Raw genomic sequence first — 19,422 nt, 5'->3', positions numbered from 1 at the left:
ATCTAGTAATGGCCAGAATAAAAATCAGCCCCAATATGTGACTCATAAATGCCAGATCAACAAACCTCATAATCTCCAGGGCCAGGAGTAATCTCTTTTGGTTCTTTAAAACGTTCCTCTCTGGAAGCAAATAGGGAAATGCTGGAAGCTGATTTCACAACAGGGTTGTATGTCCCAGGCCCTAAAAATGGAAAAAATAGAGTATTATTTTAAAAAGTGATTTCTAAGCATCTTAGAATTCTGTATAGATGGCCTTGGTGTAGGTCAGAATGGTTGTATAACATGAATGCTAAGTGTACATGATATTTTGTTCACTGTTTGTGCCTATGATGGGTGTGGGAAGAATCATTAGTTTAGCCAGATTCAGAAGGTGATTGGACAAATTATTGGAGGAAAGGTGCATCAGTAGCTGCAAGTGAGAAGTTGGAAAAAACCCTGGTCATACCCTGTTTACTCTCCCTTACAGCACCCATTTTGCCACTGTGACAAAGGATATCGATACTACGCAAGCTGGACCTATGGTAGGACCCAGTAAATGGCAGTTCTTATGTTCTTATTATAGCGTCCATGAATTTACTTTCCCAGTTTCTTCATATTCTGTAGTTTTCATAGTGCTTCTATATTTAGCTAAGGATAATGTGGATAACTTGCTTTTTAAATAAAATCTTTACTTTTTCAAACACCAAATTCAATTCTTGGTTACATCAGTGTAAATCCTGCAAAAAGCCAGTGAACTTTGACTTGCTTGGAATGTGCATCAGCCTCGCTTAGAGCAGAATTTGGCCAACTGTATAAAGAAAAATAAGTGACCTCTCATTCTCTGAAACACTAGCCCAGCATTTCCTGAATTTCTGATAGCCAGGGCACACTTTTTCTGAATTAAAATTGGTGGCACATTTTTACACCTGAAAAGGGGAGCAAGGAAAAATGGCAGCAGCAACACACACACAGTTTGCCAATGTCTGGTCTCAATTCTGTCACTGCTTCTCCCAGCACCCCACTCCATAACTGCAGTGCACATGCAACTTCCAGCTGCCAAGAAGCTGTGCTAGGATGAGACATCTGGAAATTCCTAGTGATGTGCCCTGCCCCCACCCCAGGGACATGGCTGCACCTCACTCTGCAGACATGCTGTGACTCCCAGTTTAAACAAAAAAAAGAAAAATATTATTTTGGGCGGCATACTTCCATCACTGATGGCACACAGGTATGCCCTTGCACACCCTTTGAAAATCCCTCTGAGAATCACTAAACTAGCCTAACATTGTGCTGCAGGGAGACACAGAACAACTCTGAGCAGTTTGGGTCAGTCAATAAGGGCTGCCCTGTGCCCTGCTGCCATCTAACTCTAGACAGACTAAGGGTGTGTGTAGATGACACAGGGCCCCTAAACTGAAGTGGTGGGTTTTAAAAAACATTACTTCAATTTAGGGCTGATTAAAACCCCGTGTCATGCATGCACCCTGCTGACTTACCTGCCTCTCCAGTTGGGACGGGATACTGAGCTGCCGGCGGGTTGAGCAGTCCCTGGGTTGTGTGTGTCAGTGTGGAACTGGTGCTTCCCTCTGCAGCAGTGGTGCCCCCCCCAACAGCACCCACCCACAGGCGGTCTCAGAGGGCATAGCAGCCATGGAGCAAACCACTGGGCCTCCATACAGCTCAGGCAGGCAGGCTCCAGGGGGCAGGAAAAAAAAAAGACCAGGCTTGTCACTTTTCTTGGGCAGAGCCCACTTTCCTGGACTGCTGCCAGGCTGCCTGCAGGGCTTCCTGAAGAGCCCCTGAACTGCACGGAGCCTGGTGCTTTGTTCCTCAGCTGTAGGGGCAGCAAACTAAAACCCCTTGACTCCCAAGTCATTTAAGGTGCATTACGCCACTGAATTTCCTACAGCAGCTGGAATTAATGCGCAATATGCTGTCAAGGCATGCAAACACTGACACCATTAAAGCATTGCAAAAGCATTTAGCCCACTTTAAAGTGTCGTGCACTCATGCCCCTCATTTTGTCTACACATGGCCTAAGAGTGCCTGTAGAGCATGCTGAGGTATGTGTATAGGGATTCTCTGGCTACACAATCAGCTTTCCAAGCTCTGTGCTCTTCAAGGGCTCAGCGGTCCATTCATCTACATCTACAGCTAAGTTTTTCTACCAAGAAAACAAACCTGAGAGAATTCTCCCAGATCATTTGAACATGCACACGCAGCCATAGTTTCTTGATTCCAGTAGTATATTCTGCCAAACACAAATTAAAATTCCCAATATTACTTGCTTTACTTTCAACTGACTTCAGTTTTATTTAATCCAGTATGTGCAACCTGCTTTATATTAATAGATTAGGTAATGAAGAGTTTTACGCTGAATTTAACATTAAACTTCAAAGTAATGTTACATAAGGATCACAATAAATGAATTCATCCCTTAAAAATGTTTATACAATACACTTGATATACAGATAACTTGACAAAGGATGTATAGGGCTCTGCAGGGGAGGGGAGGGATGAGAAGCTGTGGGCTCCAGCTCCAGCTCCAGCTCCAGTGCCTAGCAGAGTGCAGCTGGCAGCAGTGGTGGGGAGTGGGGCTCACAGCTTGCAGCACCTCATCCTTCCCCTCCCCTGCAGAGCCCACAAGCCCAGCAGAGCCTGTCCTTGTGGCCATGTCTCGGGGTGTGGGGAAAACATGGGTGAGGGGAATACATAGAGTATTTTATGAAAACACAGTTTTCTGCGGGTTATATACATGGGTACATGCTATATGCGCGGAAATACGGTAAATGACCTCAGGAATTACTAAATTGCTTCTTGATTGCCTAATCACCCAACATTTGTGCTTCCTTCTCAACGTGAGAAGTTAATTAAGTAATATTGGTGGACCGGTATTACTTGCAAAAAATCAGTATACAAAAACGTAAGTTTCCCAGTACCAGTGGATTTTAGGAGACTGCCCTGAAGAAATATGGTCAGTGGAAAGTTGAAAGGAAAACCGGATAATTCCCGTCACCTTCTGTTGTTTCTTGTCTTACATTTAGAATGTAAGGTCTCTTTTTGTTCCGTGTTTGTAACACACCCAGGACACTTATACACATGCAGCTTTGCTGCTCCGACATGCTGTAATTACAGCACATCACAGCCGACTCAATTAATCAAATTTGCTGGATCATGGTAATTACCATGCTCCAGCAGACTCCAGCATCACATGGATCAGCATTCCTGCACTGAAAAATGGTGGCAGAGGTGCTTTAACTAAAGCTTGTTGAACACATTTTAGTTAAAGTGCCCCCACCACCATTTTTCAGTGCAAGAATGATGATACATGTGATGCTCTGGGTGCTTTAATTAGAGCAGCTTTTGGAGCCATTTTAATTAAAGTGACCCCCATCCCCACCCCACTCCCAGAGCACAGGTATAAATGCCTAGTACCTTGACTAAGCTTACAAAGCTTTAGTGCAACACAAATAATACATAATGAGCGTCTTCTCCATTCAATAAACAGACAATGCACTCACATAGGGCTCTATCTTAACAACAGTAAAATCAATGGAAACAGGATTGGGCTCAGATCGCATTCTGAAACTCTGGCTAGTCTATGGCTAAGCTCTACTGGAACATGAATATGCACTGTTCAGCTACAAAGGTCTAACTCAGGTTACTAAAACATGAAACATGCTGAGTCACAATAATACTGCTTTTGGAAAAAGTTGTCTTGAGTCTGTTACCATAATAATTATGTATATTTTTAATTAAGAAATAGGGTTTCTGGTCCTGCCATTTGTTACAGCAATTACTAATGTATCTACATATATGGCTACAGCTATTTGAACTGTTGCAATTAATAACTTTGTGGCTCTAACCTTACTGTTATATTCTTAAGTCCTTCACAGGGTGTAGGCTTCACTTACCACACTGCCTGATGTCACTCATCTTTTTCGCTTCCTGCATTTTGACTGCTTTGAGACATCTAACATTAAAAAGGTTTACTGTACTATACAATTTTTATCATAGAATATATGTCCCATTGCATATGCCGCTACATATGGGATACAGGCCAAAGGCATGCATTACCTCTCTTAGCCCCAGTTCAGAGCTGAAATACACAGAAGCTATCTTCTATTTATTTCCCAAAATGCCACATTTTAATCACAGGTCAACACAGAATAAAACTTCTCATTACAAATCAAACATCTATGAAAAGTCTGCCTGTATCATGATTGGTATGTAATGGGAAAATCAAGAGCAGGTGATTCTTATAATTATATATTTTCCAGCCCTATGCTGGCTCATTCTCTATGAAATGTCAAGCAATGCTACAGGGCAAAAATAGCAGTGAACAGGTGCAATGGGTAATTTAAAATGAAAATCTGTGCTGTTGCCCCTCACTCTGAGTATTCCAGTATATTAGGAAAGGACTGAAAATGACTGCTTTTGAAAATAAGAGTTTTAAAATCCAAACCTAGATCAGAAGCGTGAATTTTCCTTTCTTCTGAGTAGAGAACTTATGACTCATACTCTGCTCACTTACTTCTCAACATTACTGGTAGCTGCTGCTACAGTAGCTTATATTGACTTAGAAAAGAAATCTACTAATAAGGATCTGAAATCTGAGCAGTGAAATGATATGCTGGACAATGTGCAATGAAAGTGGAAAAGCTTGCTTTGAGAGGTTATGTTCATGATGTGTAAACTGTGGTTTTCATTTTTTTCCTCAAATCAAATAGCAGTAAAGAGACAAATCAGAACATTGAGAAATATTATTACCACCACTGTCCAAGAAATATCAGACATAATATTCTTCTGAGGCTACTAAAACTCATTTTGTTTTAAATGATACTTAAGGTTATAGCTAAATAAATGCACAGACCATTCAATCTGCCAGTTTGGTAAACAATATGCATGTAAACATATGGATAGTAAAATCCATAAAACTTACCAAAATAGTCCTGTATTTTGTTAAAATGTGAAACAAGGAGCTATAACACACAGGGGCTGAAAACAAAAGCAAAGCTATGTCCAGCAGGACTTTACTAGACCTTTGTAACCTGAAGAAATATTGTATCTAATAAGTAAAGGACCTCAGAATTATTTCAGAGCCCTCTGCAGTCAAGATCCTAGCTGATACTTATCAGTTCAATATGTATCAGTTATTCATAAAATGCAAGTAAAAAGAGACTTCAGTATTTGATAAAAATGGTTTCAATATTTCACAAAAAAATACAAATATACTGCATTTTTCTGAAAAGCTTAAAATATATATATTTAAATATAAAGCCTTCCATTGGGTTTGTCACAACTAGGAAACTCTGCTACTATGTAAGCAACTGTGTTAAAAAATAGTTAGGATTCCCATCATTAAAATGGAATATTAAAAGCCATCAGACTTCATGTCGTTAGACTGTTCTGCCTCAAGAGGCATTCACTTGTATACATTTGCTCTTTTACTTATGGAGAGGCATACAAAGTATCTGAGCATTCTGCAGCACTACAAAATGTAGTATAGTGGGGGTGTATAGGTGATCAAGTTCCCCAGCTGAACAAGCAAGGCAAGTTTTCCAGCCAGGATGCATTAGGGGGATCCCCCTTTCTTCCCCACACCTCACACAGAAAGCTGCCTCTCTTCTTTGGCTGCCTCCAGCTGGCATCAGCTCCTATGGTGGCAACAGCTGATCAGGAAGTCACCTCTGCCTGATCAGTAGTTAGAAATGCAAAACTCTAGAATTCTTGGTTCAGACGTGATACCTTTCATTAGACAAAGTTTCAGGCACACACTTTCCTCACGCTCAGGGAAAATTATAGATGGTAAAAGGCCCCATAGATAGAAAATAAATTTTCATTTTTTCTCAGACCAACAAGGCTACCGAAATCATCCCTGAAACTTGGAAGATGCTGAATTGTAGCCAATTTTGGATTTCAACATCATTGCTGAACAACAAGAAAGATTTAACACCAAGAAAGATTTCTACACCTTCCTGCCATCTGACGCCACCAGGGAAGGAATCCTGCCTTATCTGCACATCAAAGAGCAACTCACAAAGAGACTCTCATGGATCTAGAGGAACAGACTTCCACCTTCAGCTTCCTCTGTGCAAAAATGAAGTTTATTTTCTACCTATGGGGACCATCAATAATTTTCTGAGCCTGAGGAAAGGCATGTGTGCCTGAAATCTTGCAGAAAAAGATTTTTTTGTGTGTGATTTCTTAGTTGGTCTAATAAAAGGTATCATCTCTGAGCCAAGAGTCCTAGAGTTTTGCATTTCTTTTTGTTTCAGACCAACACAGCTACCAAATACATCCCTGATCAGTAGTTAGTCACACTGGCACTCCTATCAGTTACTGTAACTGGGTGGCAACTGATGGGCCTGCATGCCGGATCCTCCCCCAACAACAATTCTATTATAGCCGCCTGAGCCTGTGCTTCATGCCCCATTCCCCCAGCCCCAGTGACCAGAACCCCAGCTCTTGCTGACATGAATGCAGCAGGAGCACTTTATGCAGGGCTTCTCATCCTGCTGCCAGAGCATGGACTCTTGCCCATTCTTTGGAAGTCATGGTGGCATTGCATGGGAGCCCTATCCCCATAGCCAGCACACCGAGCAGGTTGCATACACAACTGTGACAGAGCCACCCTGTGCTCAGTCTTACCAATCAGCTGACTGGCAGAACCAGACCGGGGAGCAGTTGCACAGTGAACAGAGGTCTAGCTCTGCTGGTTCAGGAGCTCTGGTGGCATCAGGGTCCCAGCAGGGCTCCCTGACAACTCATTGTTGAATGGGCTATTAAAGAGCCAGCCCCTTTCTTTCCCCCTTGGAGGTGAGAGAGAAAGCAGAGGACTATGAGATACTGGGAATCCTAAAGACTGCTCTCCTGCTATGTAACTGTAGAGGTGTTACACACAGCAAAGCACTGGTGCAAACTTGCTCTTTGAAAATTCTACTTTTTTGTAGCACTCTCAGCATCTTTGTAATACCCCCAACAGCTTGAATGGCTGCACATTCCCTTTTTGTAGTGCTACAAAGGCATATTTAATGCTATAATTCCTCTCCATGTCTTAAATGGGTCTGAGTCTGCAGCTGAAAAGGAACTTCTGTTAGGACTCCCCAGTTAAGTAGCAAATGCATGCTCTGGACAATTTAATTTTTCTGGTAGAATCAAAATTAAAAAGAGCAAACTCTAGACACATTCCCTTCCTTCAACTGATGGTCTACATGTATGTAGGCAATATACAAAGAATATATTCTAAACAAGACCAGAACTCATATCCTGAAAAGCTTCTTAATCTAGGAGCTAAATAGGAATCTCCTGGCCTTTCAAGGTTTGAGCCCAAGCAGGCTCAGCTACAACTGATTAATTACATTGGAGGTGGAGGATAAGTAGTATCATGTAATGAAGAATATACAGCAATGGCACTCTGAAGATATGGTCTTCACTTAAAATCTTCCTTTAACCAAGGAGTGGAAAAGGTATATATCACATTCTAGCTGTACTTACATCCAGTGCTAATTGAAATACAAATACTAGGCATTTGAAAGACCTGGTTCTCCAACAGTGGCTTTTAAATTCTTGTTTGGTGTTTCATTTCATACAGGTGAGGGGCGATGCTTCAAAATGACCAACAAAGGAGCAATACATCCTAAGACAGTGTGTTGATTTCTCTGTATTGTATAATTCTGCAACGCTGAAAGAATCCAGAACAAAGGACAGCCCCCCCCCCACTACATCTTGCTACAACTTTTTCTAAGTAACGTGCCAATAAGTTTCAGTTTAATACCTGGTAGGGTCAGAAGGGACCTGAGCAGATCATCAAGTCCAACCCCCTGCCATGGCAGGAAAGGGTACTGGGGTCAAACGACCCCGGTGAGGTGTTTATTCAGCATCCTCTTAAAGACCTCCAGGGTAGGAGCCAGCACCACTTCTTTTGGAAGTTGATTCTAGATCCTAGCCACCCTGACAGTGAAGTAGCGCTTCCTGATATCTAGCCTAAATCTACCCTCTGCCAGCTTGTGACAGTTATTTCTTGTCACTCTTGGTAGTGCTCGGGGGAACAGGGACTCCCCCAATGCCTGCTGGTCCCCTCTGACTAGTTTGTAACAGGCCACTAGATCCCCCCTCAGTCTTCTCTTGTGGAGGCTGAACAGGTTCAGGCCGTCCTTGTAGGGCCTGCCCTGCTGCCCCCGATCATGCAAGTGGCTTCCTCTGGACCCTGTCCATGCTGTCGACATCCCTCTTGAAGTGCGGTGCCCAGAACTGGATGCAGTACTCCAGCTGCGGCCTGACCAGTGCCGGATAGAGGGGGAGGATCACCTCCTTGGACCTGCTCGAGATGCATCTGTGAATGCATGACAAGGTGTGGTTGGCCTTCCTGACTGCATCCCCACACTGCCGGCCCATGTTTGACTCCAAGATCCTTTTCTGCCTCTGCACTGACGAGAAGGGAGTTCCCCAGCCTGTAGGTATGGTGCCGGTTCTTCCTCCCCAGGTGCATCACCTTGCACTTGTCAGTGTTGAAACCCATCCTGTTCTCATCCGCCCACCCCTGTAACCTGTCTAGGTCCGATTGCAGTGTATTCCTCCCTTCTGGCGTGCCCACTTCCCCCCACATCTTAGTATCACCTGTGAATTTGAACAGGGTGCTTTTTACATTCTTTTCTAAGTCTCTGATGAAGATGTTGAACAGTGCGGGCCCGAGGACCGGGCCTTGGGGGACCCCACTGCCCACATCCCTCCAGGTCGAAAATGACCCATCCACCACCACTCTCTTGGTGCATCCCTCCCGCCAACTAGTGACCCATTTGACTGTGTAGGTGTTGATGCCACAGTCCCCTAGTTTTTTAATGAGAATGGGGTGAGAGACAGTGTCGAAGGCCTTCCTAAAGCCCAGCAAGACTACGTCCACTGCTACACCTGCATCTATTGATTTGGTGACCTCGTCATAGAAGGCCACCAGATTGGTCTGACAGGACCTGCCTCTAATGAACCTATGTTGGTTGCCCCTAAGCATAATCTCCCCTGCTGGCCCCTCACAGACATGCGCCAGAATAACTCTCTCAAAAAGCCTACCCAGGACCAAGGTAAGATTGATTGGCCTATAGTTTCCTACGTCCTCCTTCCTCCCTTTTTTGAAAATGGGAACTACACTGGCCCTTTTCCAGTCATCTGGCACCACGCCAGAGCACCATGAGTGCTTGTAAGGCCATTTAAAGTTGTTCAAACCAGTGAAACATTACTACTTGGCCATGGTAATTATGGATTGGAAGTAAGATACAAACAGAGGAAAGGAGAAGGGGAATCTGAAGCTGAGGTGGATCCATGAGCATGAACTCAGAAAGAACATGGTATATTTGATATGCTACTCCCCTACTTCTTGGATATGTCTTTTTGCAACTATGCAGGGTGGGACTAAACTGTTATAGTAACATTTTGTACCCACAGTGTTGAGGCAAAAAAGATGACCCAAAATGCCAGGTTAGAACCCAGAGAGTTCTAATGAATGGAACCATGTTGTCTTGGTGAGAAGTGGCCAGTGGCATCCCTCCGGGGTAAGAACTTGGTCCAGTGCTTTTCAACATATTTATCAATGATTTGCATGTAGGGATGAAGAGGTCACTGGCCAAGTTTATGGATGACACCAAGTTATGGGAAAGCGTGATCACACTTGATTGCAGATACAGGCAGACCAAGACAGGCTGGCAAGTTGGGTGGATCAGAATCGAATGAAATTCAACGTTGAGGAGTGTAAAGTGCTTGGGGACAAAAGAACCCTTACACACCTACAGGCTTGGCAATACCAAGCTGACCAGAACCACAAATGAAAGGGACCTGGGGGTAATAACAGACCACAGTATGAATATGAGCCAGCCGTGCAACACTGTAGCCAACAGGGCAAATAATACCCTGTTATGCATCGATCAATGCATCTCCAGCAAAACTAGGGAAGTGATTCTTCCACTCTACTCAGCATTGGTGAGACCGCAGCTGGAGTACTGCATCCAGTATGTGGCACCGCACTTCAGCAAGGACATGGTAAAGCTCAAGAAAGTCCAGAGAAGGGCCACCCGTATGATCAGAGACTTGCATGGCAAGCCATACAAGGAAAGGCTGAGAGACCTGGGACTCTTCAGCCTGAAATAAAGAATGCTGAGAGGGGACTTGCTAGCAGCTTACTGCTACATCAGGGGTGTACATCAAGGGCTCAGTGAACAACTGTTGACCAAGGCACCATTGGGGAAAACCAGAAGTAGTGGCCATAAACTCCTGGAAGAACATTTCAGGTTCAACATCAGGAAAAACTTCTTCACAGCCAGAGTGTCCAGACTGTGGAATAGGCTCCTTCCATAGGTGGTGCAATCACCTACCCTGGAAATCTTCAAGAGGAGACTGGACTGGAACCCCTTTGCTGAAGTCACCTGACCCCAACTGTTTTTTCTGCCTAGTGCAGGGGGCTGGACCACATGATCTTCCAAGGTCCCTTCCAGCCTTACAATCTATGAATCTGTGCTAAGGAGTAAAGCAACACACCCATGGACTATGATGGAAGATATTCACAGTGAAAATAAATCACTTACCTCTATTTAATTTTCCCCTTTGGCTTTTTCAAATGTAAACTAAGTGTGCACTAATAGTTCTCTCGTACCATGAAATTCAAAATCTAAGTATTTCAGTCAGATATGGAAGATAAATAGAAAGCATTTAAAGATGATAGAAAAATATTGTTATTCCTCACTTCATGAGGTACCATCATCCAACCTAAGACTCTGGTTCGGTTAATGTTAATATAAATTAGTTTAAGCTTTCTAAATTGAAATATTCCTGGTATACCAACAGCAAATGCATTTGAGAAAGCAGATGGCTCTCTGCTTTAGATAATAAAGACATAATATTAAGATATAAGAATAATTCAATTATTTGTTAACATGAATCATTTACCCTTTGGTGCTAAATAGTAGCCTTTTTAATATACTCTGAAAGTGTGCAGAAAGGTAATTAAGCACATCTTTCCCAAAGGATAAAGGCTGTTTGTAAATCTATGTTGTCATTAATTTAGCAAGTAAAAACAACAACAAAGAAAAGTTAAGAGCTTGGATTCCCGTACAGTACTCTATAAATGCTGGATAAGTAAAACATTTAGGTTAATAGGACTCTGCGGGAATATACAGGACAATTTGTAATGGGAAGGTAAGATCTAACCTGCTGAGTTTTCAACTTAAAGCATTTTTTCCTGTTACTTGCTCTGTCATCACATTTGCTTCTAAGTCACTGTACATCTAAACCCATAAAAAGCTGGGAGACATTCTATATAGACAACAACAGTATTATGAAAATGGCATGTCCTTAAAGACTGATTTTACAGCAGTGAAATATTTACAGTGCAGCTCGTCTCTCATTAGAAAGCTCTCTCAATTCTCTACAATTGAAAAAGTATATTGGACCACTGCAGTTACTGTAGAGTTAACATTTCCATAACAGGAGCCTTTTTTCTAATGTTTAGAACTCAGCCAAAAAAGGTACCTTGTTACAGTTTGGCAAACAACAAACACACAGTCACCATTTTAATCTTTACAGTTGCCTTTGGAAGTGGTGAATGTTATTGCACCATTCACCAGATAGTCCCTAGGTGATGTACTATAGTAACATTCAAAGACAAAAGGGTACAAGTTTAATAGACACCACAAAACTGCATACATAAATACAGAGACATAGACTGTAAGCTCTTCAGGCCAAGATCTCTTCCTTTTTAACTTTTGCCAGAGTGCCTAGACAACTATTGATTCTAAATGAATACATATATTTATATTGGTTTGATCTTCAAAAGGGACTGAGCTAAACTGAAGACTGTGCATACTCAGTACCTTTGATATTCATTCAGACCTGGGCATAATAGGTAGAGCAGTAGTGACACCTATGTTAAGGCTGGCTAATGCTTCCCATTTTACTCACTGGTCTCAAATGCTTATAACTTTTAGTCTCATTAGTTGTCAAACTTCAAGCACAATGTGACTGACATTCTTTCAGGACAAAGGGGATGGAAAACAGATAGTTTTGCTAAATTTATAAGTTTTTTGAACAGCTTCCTTTTCAAACTGCTGTAGAATGTACATTGTTTATAACAAGAGTTTGAAACTAGGCAAGGGGTTAGAGAAGTCTGTTTTGCTGTGACCATAAAAATTAGTTCAGGCTTGATAAAAGTGTAAACCACAGAAAATCATCAACTACATGTGTGCAGTACAGCTGTTAGATTTGTTCTTTTTTTTTGTTATATTCCTGCATGTATCCAAAGTCCTATTGCACCTTTAGGTATCTGGCTTTACAAGCCAAACAGAAAAACACCAGCAACCTATACTAAAACTATAAAAAATATTTCCAACATTATTTTTCTGTAACGTACATGGCATCTATGGAATGCATGATGTATACATGGTAGAAAGACTTTACTAGCACTCTCCTTAGATGACCTACAACTCATTTATCAGATGTTGCTACATTAAACCTATGCTGATAAAATCCTTACATCACAATATCCTTCATATACTTTTCAAAGATAAAAGGTCTTGATTCTCCAGTTAGACTTGATTTGTGGGCATATTAAAAATTATATATTTTTTTCCATGCAGTTCTTGATAAATACAAATAAGAACCTTATTAAATATGGACATCTAGTGGTACACAAGAGCAAAGGAATACAAACTCTGCTTTTACTTTCATATTTTGTTCTTTGCTGTTGTCTTAAAAGTACAGTTCTATTTGGAAAAGAGACACTAAATATGACATTGAGTTCTATATTTATTGTCTCTCTCATTTATTTCTGCATTAAAATGGTCTGTTTACCAAAAGCTAAATGGTCACCTACAAACTCACCCTATAGTCAGTTCCTTCCTATTTATGCATCGCCACTTTATGCATAAAGATTTTGCAGGTCAAATTTTATGTCAGTTATACATCTATAAACTCACCATATTCAAATACTACAGGAATTAAGTCCAGCTTCTTGCCCATTAGCTCTTTTCATCTGTGCTGCTAATAGGAATCATACCTGACTGAAACAAAACCTCCCAACTTCAATGACAAAAATAACTAACTGTACACTAAGAACACATCTGTTGAGTAAGATGGTACCAGTTACATAAGAAGAGCACCTTAATGTTCTGAATTCCAAGCAAGTATTAAGTTATACTGAGCTGTTCACATGATTAACAACTGATGATCAGGATGCAACTTTGTAAAATTTTCCCCATAAATCCAAGCAACCCCTGAGAGGGCTGCTGTGAAGTGTATTTTGGGCACTGATACTTCCACTATTCTATATTAGATTAAGAAAACTAAATCTAGTGGATGCTTAAAATGATAAATATATATTTGGCTAACTCGTGACATGAAGCAACTATGAAGTTTCATATTCTGTATATATTTTAACGTTTTGCTGCCACTGCACACATCCAGCAATATAGATCTCAAATAAGAAGGAAGTCTGAAACAATACATGAATTTCAGTGTGGCTTCAGTAGCACAATGAAGTTTAATATCTTCCTTAAAAGCTAAGGCAATCATTCACTTTACTCTGAGTGACCTCTGCTGGTAAGAAAAGCTCATATGTATAAAATGACATCCTACAGTACTTATTACTTCTATACAATTGAGGCAATAGATACTACCGTATGCGTAGTGGGTTTTCTGCTAGTGTATGTATAGGAAAGTTTACTTGCACAAACATCAGACTGCTAATAAATATATTATATGATTTTTTTCTTCCAGAAGACAGGGTAGAGATGCACTTAATAGATCAACTAAATCACAGGTGCAGAAGCTTTCATAAGCCTGAGCTTACTTCATCAGATATTGATATTTTCTTCCCTGTATCTTTCTCAGAACAATACAACAACAGTTCAGTTCATATCAGGTTTTATATATTAAGAATAATATTTTAAGTACATTCTTATTATTCATAATGTTTTTCATTTTAATAATCTTGTTGTTACATTAAAAACAGGATCACTCCTGCTTTTAAAATGGCATATTTTTTCTGGAATATGCTCTGGTTTTAAAATTCTAAAATGTCTTATTTGATGCTTCATGCATTACACCAAAATGACCATAAAAGACCTTCATTCAAATGTATATTTCTAACATAAAGGAAAAGGACTTACACCTATCACCATATGTGATATACAGGCCTAAAAATGAAAGATGTATTTAATATATTTGAGACTATCTTTGCATTGTACAAAACCTAACATACCACAAGATCAAAAATATAAAAATCACCCTAAGTAAGAAAATATACCCAGAAGGTCATATTTTGTCAACATTTTCAATAGTTAATTCTTACATTAAGAATTTTTGACAATCATTTAAAAATATCCTTTCAGAAATTTGAAAAAAATGTTTTCGTGTTTGCTATTTTAACTGGTGTCTAAACCCTTTGAAGTATTCATAAAAATGACAAAGACAACTGATGCATTCAAAAGAAGATTTGACCAAGAAAAATATTACAATTCATGACTGCTGATCACTGCAATATCCTCTCTTATTTAACAATGTCCATAAAAAAAAAAGAGAAACATATTAGGTCTCTGCTTCAGCAAATACTGAAATCTATTTATATGCAAATAAGCTATCCATTATTAGTACGAGAGAGACTTAGGCATAAAAGGGGAAATAAATTATCACTAGAAACCCTTAATGAAATCTATTTCAAAACACAACATTTTACAAGAGCCCTCACTCATGTAATATTTGTTCAAGCCTAGAAGGGAATTGGTGAATTCTGCACTTAGATGAGATCTGATATTACAGTATTTCCCATGCCAATTTGTTTTATACAATGCATTCATCCTTTCCTTAGAAACATGATAATTATAATGACGAAGCTTCATTCTGATGTACTTTATCCTAACATTTTAATGGACTTTTATATTATTTTTAAAGTTACTACCAGGTTATTTTTAAGACCTTCTTTTTAACTATGAAAACGTTGTTGTTAATTTATGTCAGAACAAAATAAGATTATGGATGATTCCATTATTACTCAATGAATAAGCATCTGAAAGAGGTGTGGATTAAGCACAGCACTAGAAAGAAAGAAATACCGTAGTCTAATTTCAGGACTGACACTAACCAGTAGGCCTGTGGAAAGCTTTGGTCCCTGATTTGGTTCTGTGGAGATTCAGCCCAATTCTGTCCTGGAAGGAGCAGGGAATGAAGGGTTGAATTTCCTGCCCAGCCACCCCCACTGTTGTTCTCTGGGCTGGACTCAGCCTGAAGAAGAATAGCATCCCAGCAGCAGAGGGGGAGACAGGTAGGTGGGTAGGTAAATTAACCCTTCCCTGCCTATTCCACTAAGACAGACATTACAAACAGGGGATGGGGGACTGATAGGGGAGGAGCTCTGGGGGGAGATACCCTGGAACTTCAAGGGGTAGGAGGAAGCCCAGAATGGGAGCGGGGTGCATTCATACCTTTCAGTCCTCCAGCTCCTGCTGACCTAAATGTTTGAATGCTCCAAACTCAGGATAGCACTAATACTGATCAACATTTGAGTAGATCATAGTGTGACATGTAACAAGAGGAAGGGGACTACCTGATCCCATCAAATTTATTTTCCATGCTGTAGCTGTGGTCAAATTCAAGGCAAAACTCTAATAATTATATTCTATACATGAAAATTATAACAAACTTATAAAATCTAATTATTGGAAGGTTGTCTTATATTCAAGTCTATATTATATTTGAGTAAATATGGTAGTAATCTATCTTACAAAACAGTCTTGCCAATTGTACTCACTGGGTGTATCTAAACATGTATATTATTGCAATGTAATAAACTCCAGCACTTATCGCACTGCATTTGAATGAGCACCCATGACTGTAGCATGTTGAGCCCTGGCTGGAAAGAGTCCTGGGAGGTCAGCCTGCCAGCCACAGAGCTGCTCTGACCCAGCTCAGCTGCTCTGACCCATGCTGCAGCAGGGCTGGCTGGGGCATGAGGGTGCTCCGTGGTGGTGCTAGCTAGCAGAGAGCCCCCACACTGAAGCACACTCGTGCCCTAGCCAGCTGGGCCAGTGTCTTTACAAGTGCTACCCTGCTATGGTTTTTATTAGTTTATTCCAGTCCTGAAGGTGTAGATGGTAGGATGTTTACTGTAGAGCTAATTAGTCCACTCCTCATTAAACATCTTGTGTAGACATACCCATTGTGTTTGTTTATATATTTAACCTTATTTTCTCTTTCTGTTTGTATCCATAAACATAATCATGTTAACTTGTTTATAGGGACACAGGGCAATAAACCCTCTTTCCCTTTTCATCTGGCCTCCACACTTTAAACATTTAACTTTTAATAGATTTATTATTATTATTATTATTATTATAGTCTGCTCTTGCTGAATTAGCAATTTGATGATCAATTCTATCTGGAATTACAGATTAAGTGTAGCAAAAGGCAGCCATCTCTGTTGCTCAGTAGGTATTGTAGGTTAAGGATGACTTTAAGAAACATGGTTTCATTGTCAAAGGGTATGATTTATGGCTTCATACTGATGCTCAAGAAATGGGCTGTTTGCCAATATTGCTTTCAGTCAAACTCTGAGCTATCCACACCTCTATTTTCAATACCTATTGTATAAAACTATGGAAAAAGAACAGGACAGCGTCTTTAATGGGCATAATAAATCAAAATGGCATCAGTAAAAAGCAATTACAGCATATTTAACTTCATACCACTCCACGTCAATCTATAACATTATGTATTAATTTCAGTTCAAGTGAAATTAAAAAAAAAACCCTAAAGGTTTTTCCCCTCCCCCCCTCACCTCTTCTTTGCCCTTTTCATTGATCAAATTATCCCATATTCCTGAAAACCTCTTGACTGTGGTGACACCATTAAAGAGGGCACAGCTATTTTGACTTCCTGCTGTTGAAATCAGCTAAAACAGCATTTACCTCAATTATAGAAATTTACCTTTTTAAAAGAAAAAAGAGTTCTCTTTCTTTCTGTGTGGAACAAATGCCACACCTCCGACTTGATCTCCCAGAATCTACATCCTGTCCAAAACTACGTGTTTTATGATAACGCAGATTGAGTCCCTGCTTGTGTACACATTCCCCAGGGCCACAATGTAAGTAAGCTGCATTACCAGGATTGGGAGTGCTAGCAGCTCTATGGGGGTATTTGGCAGATCCACATGTAGCAAAACCCCCAGTTTTTCTTTTTCTTTTTTTTTATTATCGCATTTGCTCCCCTTCCTGACTTTTTTTCTCCCTCTCTATTCACTATTATAAGTATAAGTAAGCTAAGATGTAGGATAAGCTTTAAACATTTTTATTTTGGTAGCAAGTTTTTGGTTTTGTATCCACTGTTGTATATTGTATTATTATCATTTTTGTATTGATTTTTATTGTTTCATATGGCTATTGTATGGTTTAGGCCTGTGTTTTCAAGTGAACCAAAGTCATGTCAAGTTTCCATTTTATATGTCAAGTCTCCATCTTGTGTCCTCTGCCCGGTCATCCCCTGTGTGTTGCAACTGTATGAGTCTCGTATCCCTCTCATGTAAACTGGTTCCCAGATGAATGAGTGTGATTGGAAATGATTGAAATACAATGGTAGCAGGCTTCTACTGAATGGCATGTAACGACTGGGCCATCACCTTGCATTGATTCATCCAGGAAATACAGACCTCACCCAGGAATGGAGACAAGACCAGCATTTGAAAGACAAAAGACCCTGCAGAACCAGCAACTCTCACCATTACAGACACCCAAAACTGTGTATCCCTGCATGGAGCACACATGCTCAGTATGCCAGGGGCTGACCCTTGCCTGGGCATGCCTCCTGTCACTAGGGTCACACAAGGTCTGCACCTATAAAAAGGGGCAGTGAAGACAGACCCAGTGGGACACCCTTTCCATCTGGACCAGCACCATGCCACACCACCTATCCACCCAGAGGCCCGGCCAGGGACGCCCCTCTGGACAACACCTACTGAACAACAATCCCTTTCCAGCCTGGATAGGTAGATATTACCTACATACCTCCTCCTACAATTTGGACTCTCACTCTGTCTCTCTCTCCTCCTGGACTTCAGTGGACTTTGCCCCTGCACCAAGCCTCTCTAACCCCTGCTGCCATTGTGTGCGTGTGTATGTCTGTGTGTATATGGCATTGTGTGCATGATATATGAATTAGTGGTCTGTGTCTAACTTTTGGGGTGTGTAGCATATGTGCCTGAGCTGGTAGTGTCAGTGTGTATACCTAATAGGGGTGTATGCACCTAGTGAGTATGTACTTAATTGATTTTTATGTGTGCATGTGCAGTTGTACACCACACCCTCCTTTCTAACAGTGCAATATTGAGATCCTGAGCGCTGGCCTGACCCCTCAGGGAAACTGTCACAGAGCACTCAGGTGAGAGCAGAAACAGCTCGGGAGAGACCCCTAGTGGCAAGAAGGGGGAGGCCCAGCTGCCAGTTACCAGGGCAGCCAGAGTCACAGGTGCTGGTTGCCAGGACAACCACTGGAGAGCCAGCTGACAGGAAGGGGCAGGGCCTGGCCCATGTAAGCCCAGGCATGAGGCCAGGAGGGCAGTTCCCCTCTGGCAGCCAAGGGAGGAGGAGCTCGGCCAGTACAGACAGAGGGGAGAACCCTGACTGCGTAAGCAGCCCCTGGTCACTGCTATGGGTTGGAGTATTTTCCTGGTAGATAGAAAATTGATTGGATCACCATGCTCAATGAGAAGTCATCAATTGGCTCAATATCTCCTTGGGAAGAGGTATCTAGTGGCATTCCCCAGCAGGGTCTGTCCTGGGTTTGTTATTTTTTACTGTCTTCCTTAATGATTTGGAGAATGGGACTGAATGCAGACTTACCAAATTTTCAGAACACATCAACTGGGTACAGTTGCAGAGACTCTGGGTTGCTAGAATTAAGATGCAGGATGGATTTAGTAAACCGGTGTAAAGGTCCAAAAATTAATCAAAAGACATTTAATATGTACAAGTGCCAAGTCTTGTGCTTAAAACAGAATAACTGTATGAACAAATATAGACCAGGAAATGACTGACTAGGCTGCAGTACTGATAAAAAAGACCTTGGGGGATCACAGTTGACCAGAAGCTGAATATTAGCCAACAGTATGCCCTTGTTGCAAAAAAAGGCCTTACTTGCAATATGAGCATCTCTTGCAAATCATGGGAAATGATTCTCATACTCTATTCTCATCACCAGAAGCAAACTTCCTCAGACCCAGACCACACCAAATGGATCCAGACCATGCCATGACAAGAAATGCAAAACCTGCCAATGCATCTCCACCACCCCCACAATTACTACACCCCACAACAGAGCCATCAGCATTCCTGGATCTTACAGCTGCACCTCCAGAAATATAATATATCTCATCCAGTGCACCAAATGCCCTGGAAAATACATAAGAGAGACCAAATA

At 41.1% G+C, this 19,422-nt stretch overlaps 1 protein-coding gene across 2 annotated transcripts in view; it reads right to left on the bottom strand.

Annotated features, from left to right (window-relative positions):
- Positions 1–19,422, bottom strand: part of STPG2 (sperm tail PG-rich repeat containing 2) — a 572,264-nt gene that overhangs the window by 198,031 nt on the left and 354,811 nt on the right. For both annotated transcript variants that reach the window (XM_019553336.1, XM_019553334.1), the window contains one exon: positions 66–181. In XM_019553336.1, coding sequence (XP_019408881.1) covers positions 66–181 — 116 coding nt within the window. The remainder of the gene's footprint in view (positions 1–65; positions 182–19,422) is intronic.

The sequence above is a fragment of the Crocodylus porosus genome, unplaced genomic scaffold (assembly GCF_001723895.1).
Source record: "Crocodylus porosus isolate Cpor-Errol unplaced genomic scaffold, CroPor_comp1, whole genome shotgun sequence".
NCBI lineage: Eukaryota > Metazoa > Chordata > Crocodylia > Crocodylidae > Crocodylus > Crocodylus porosus.
This window is presented reverse-complemented; position numbering and strand designations above follow the sequence as displayed.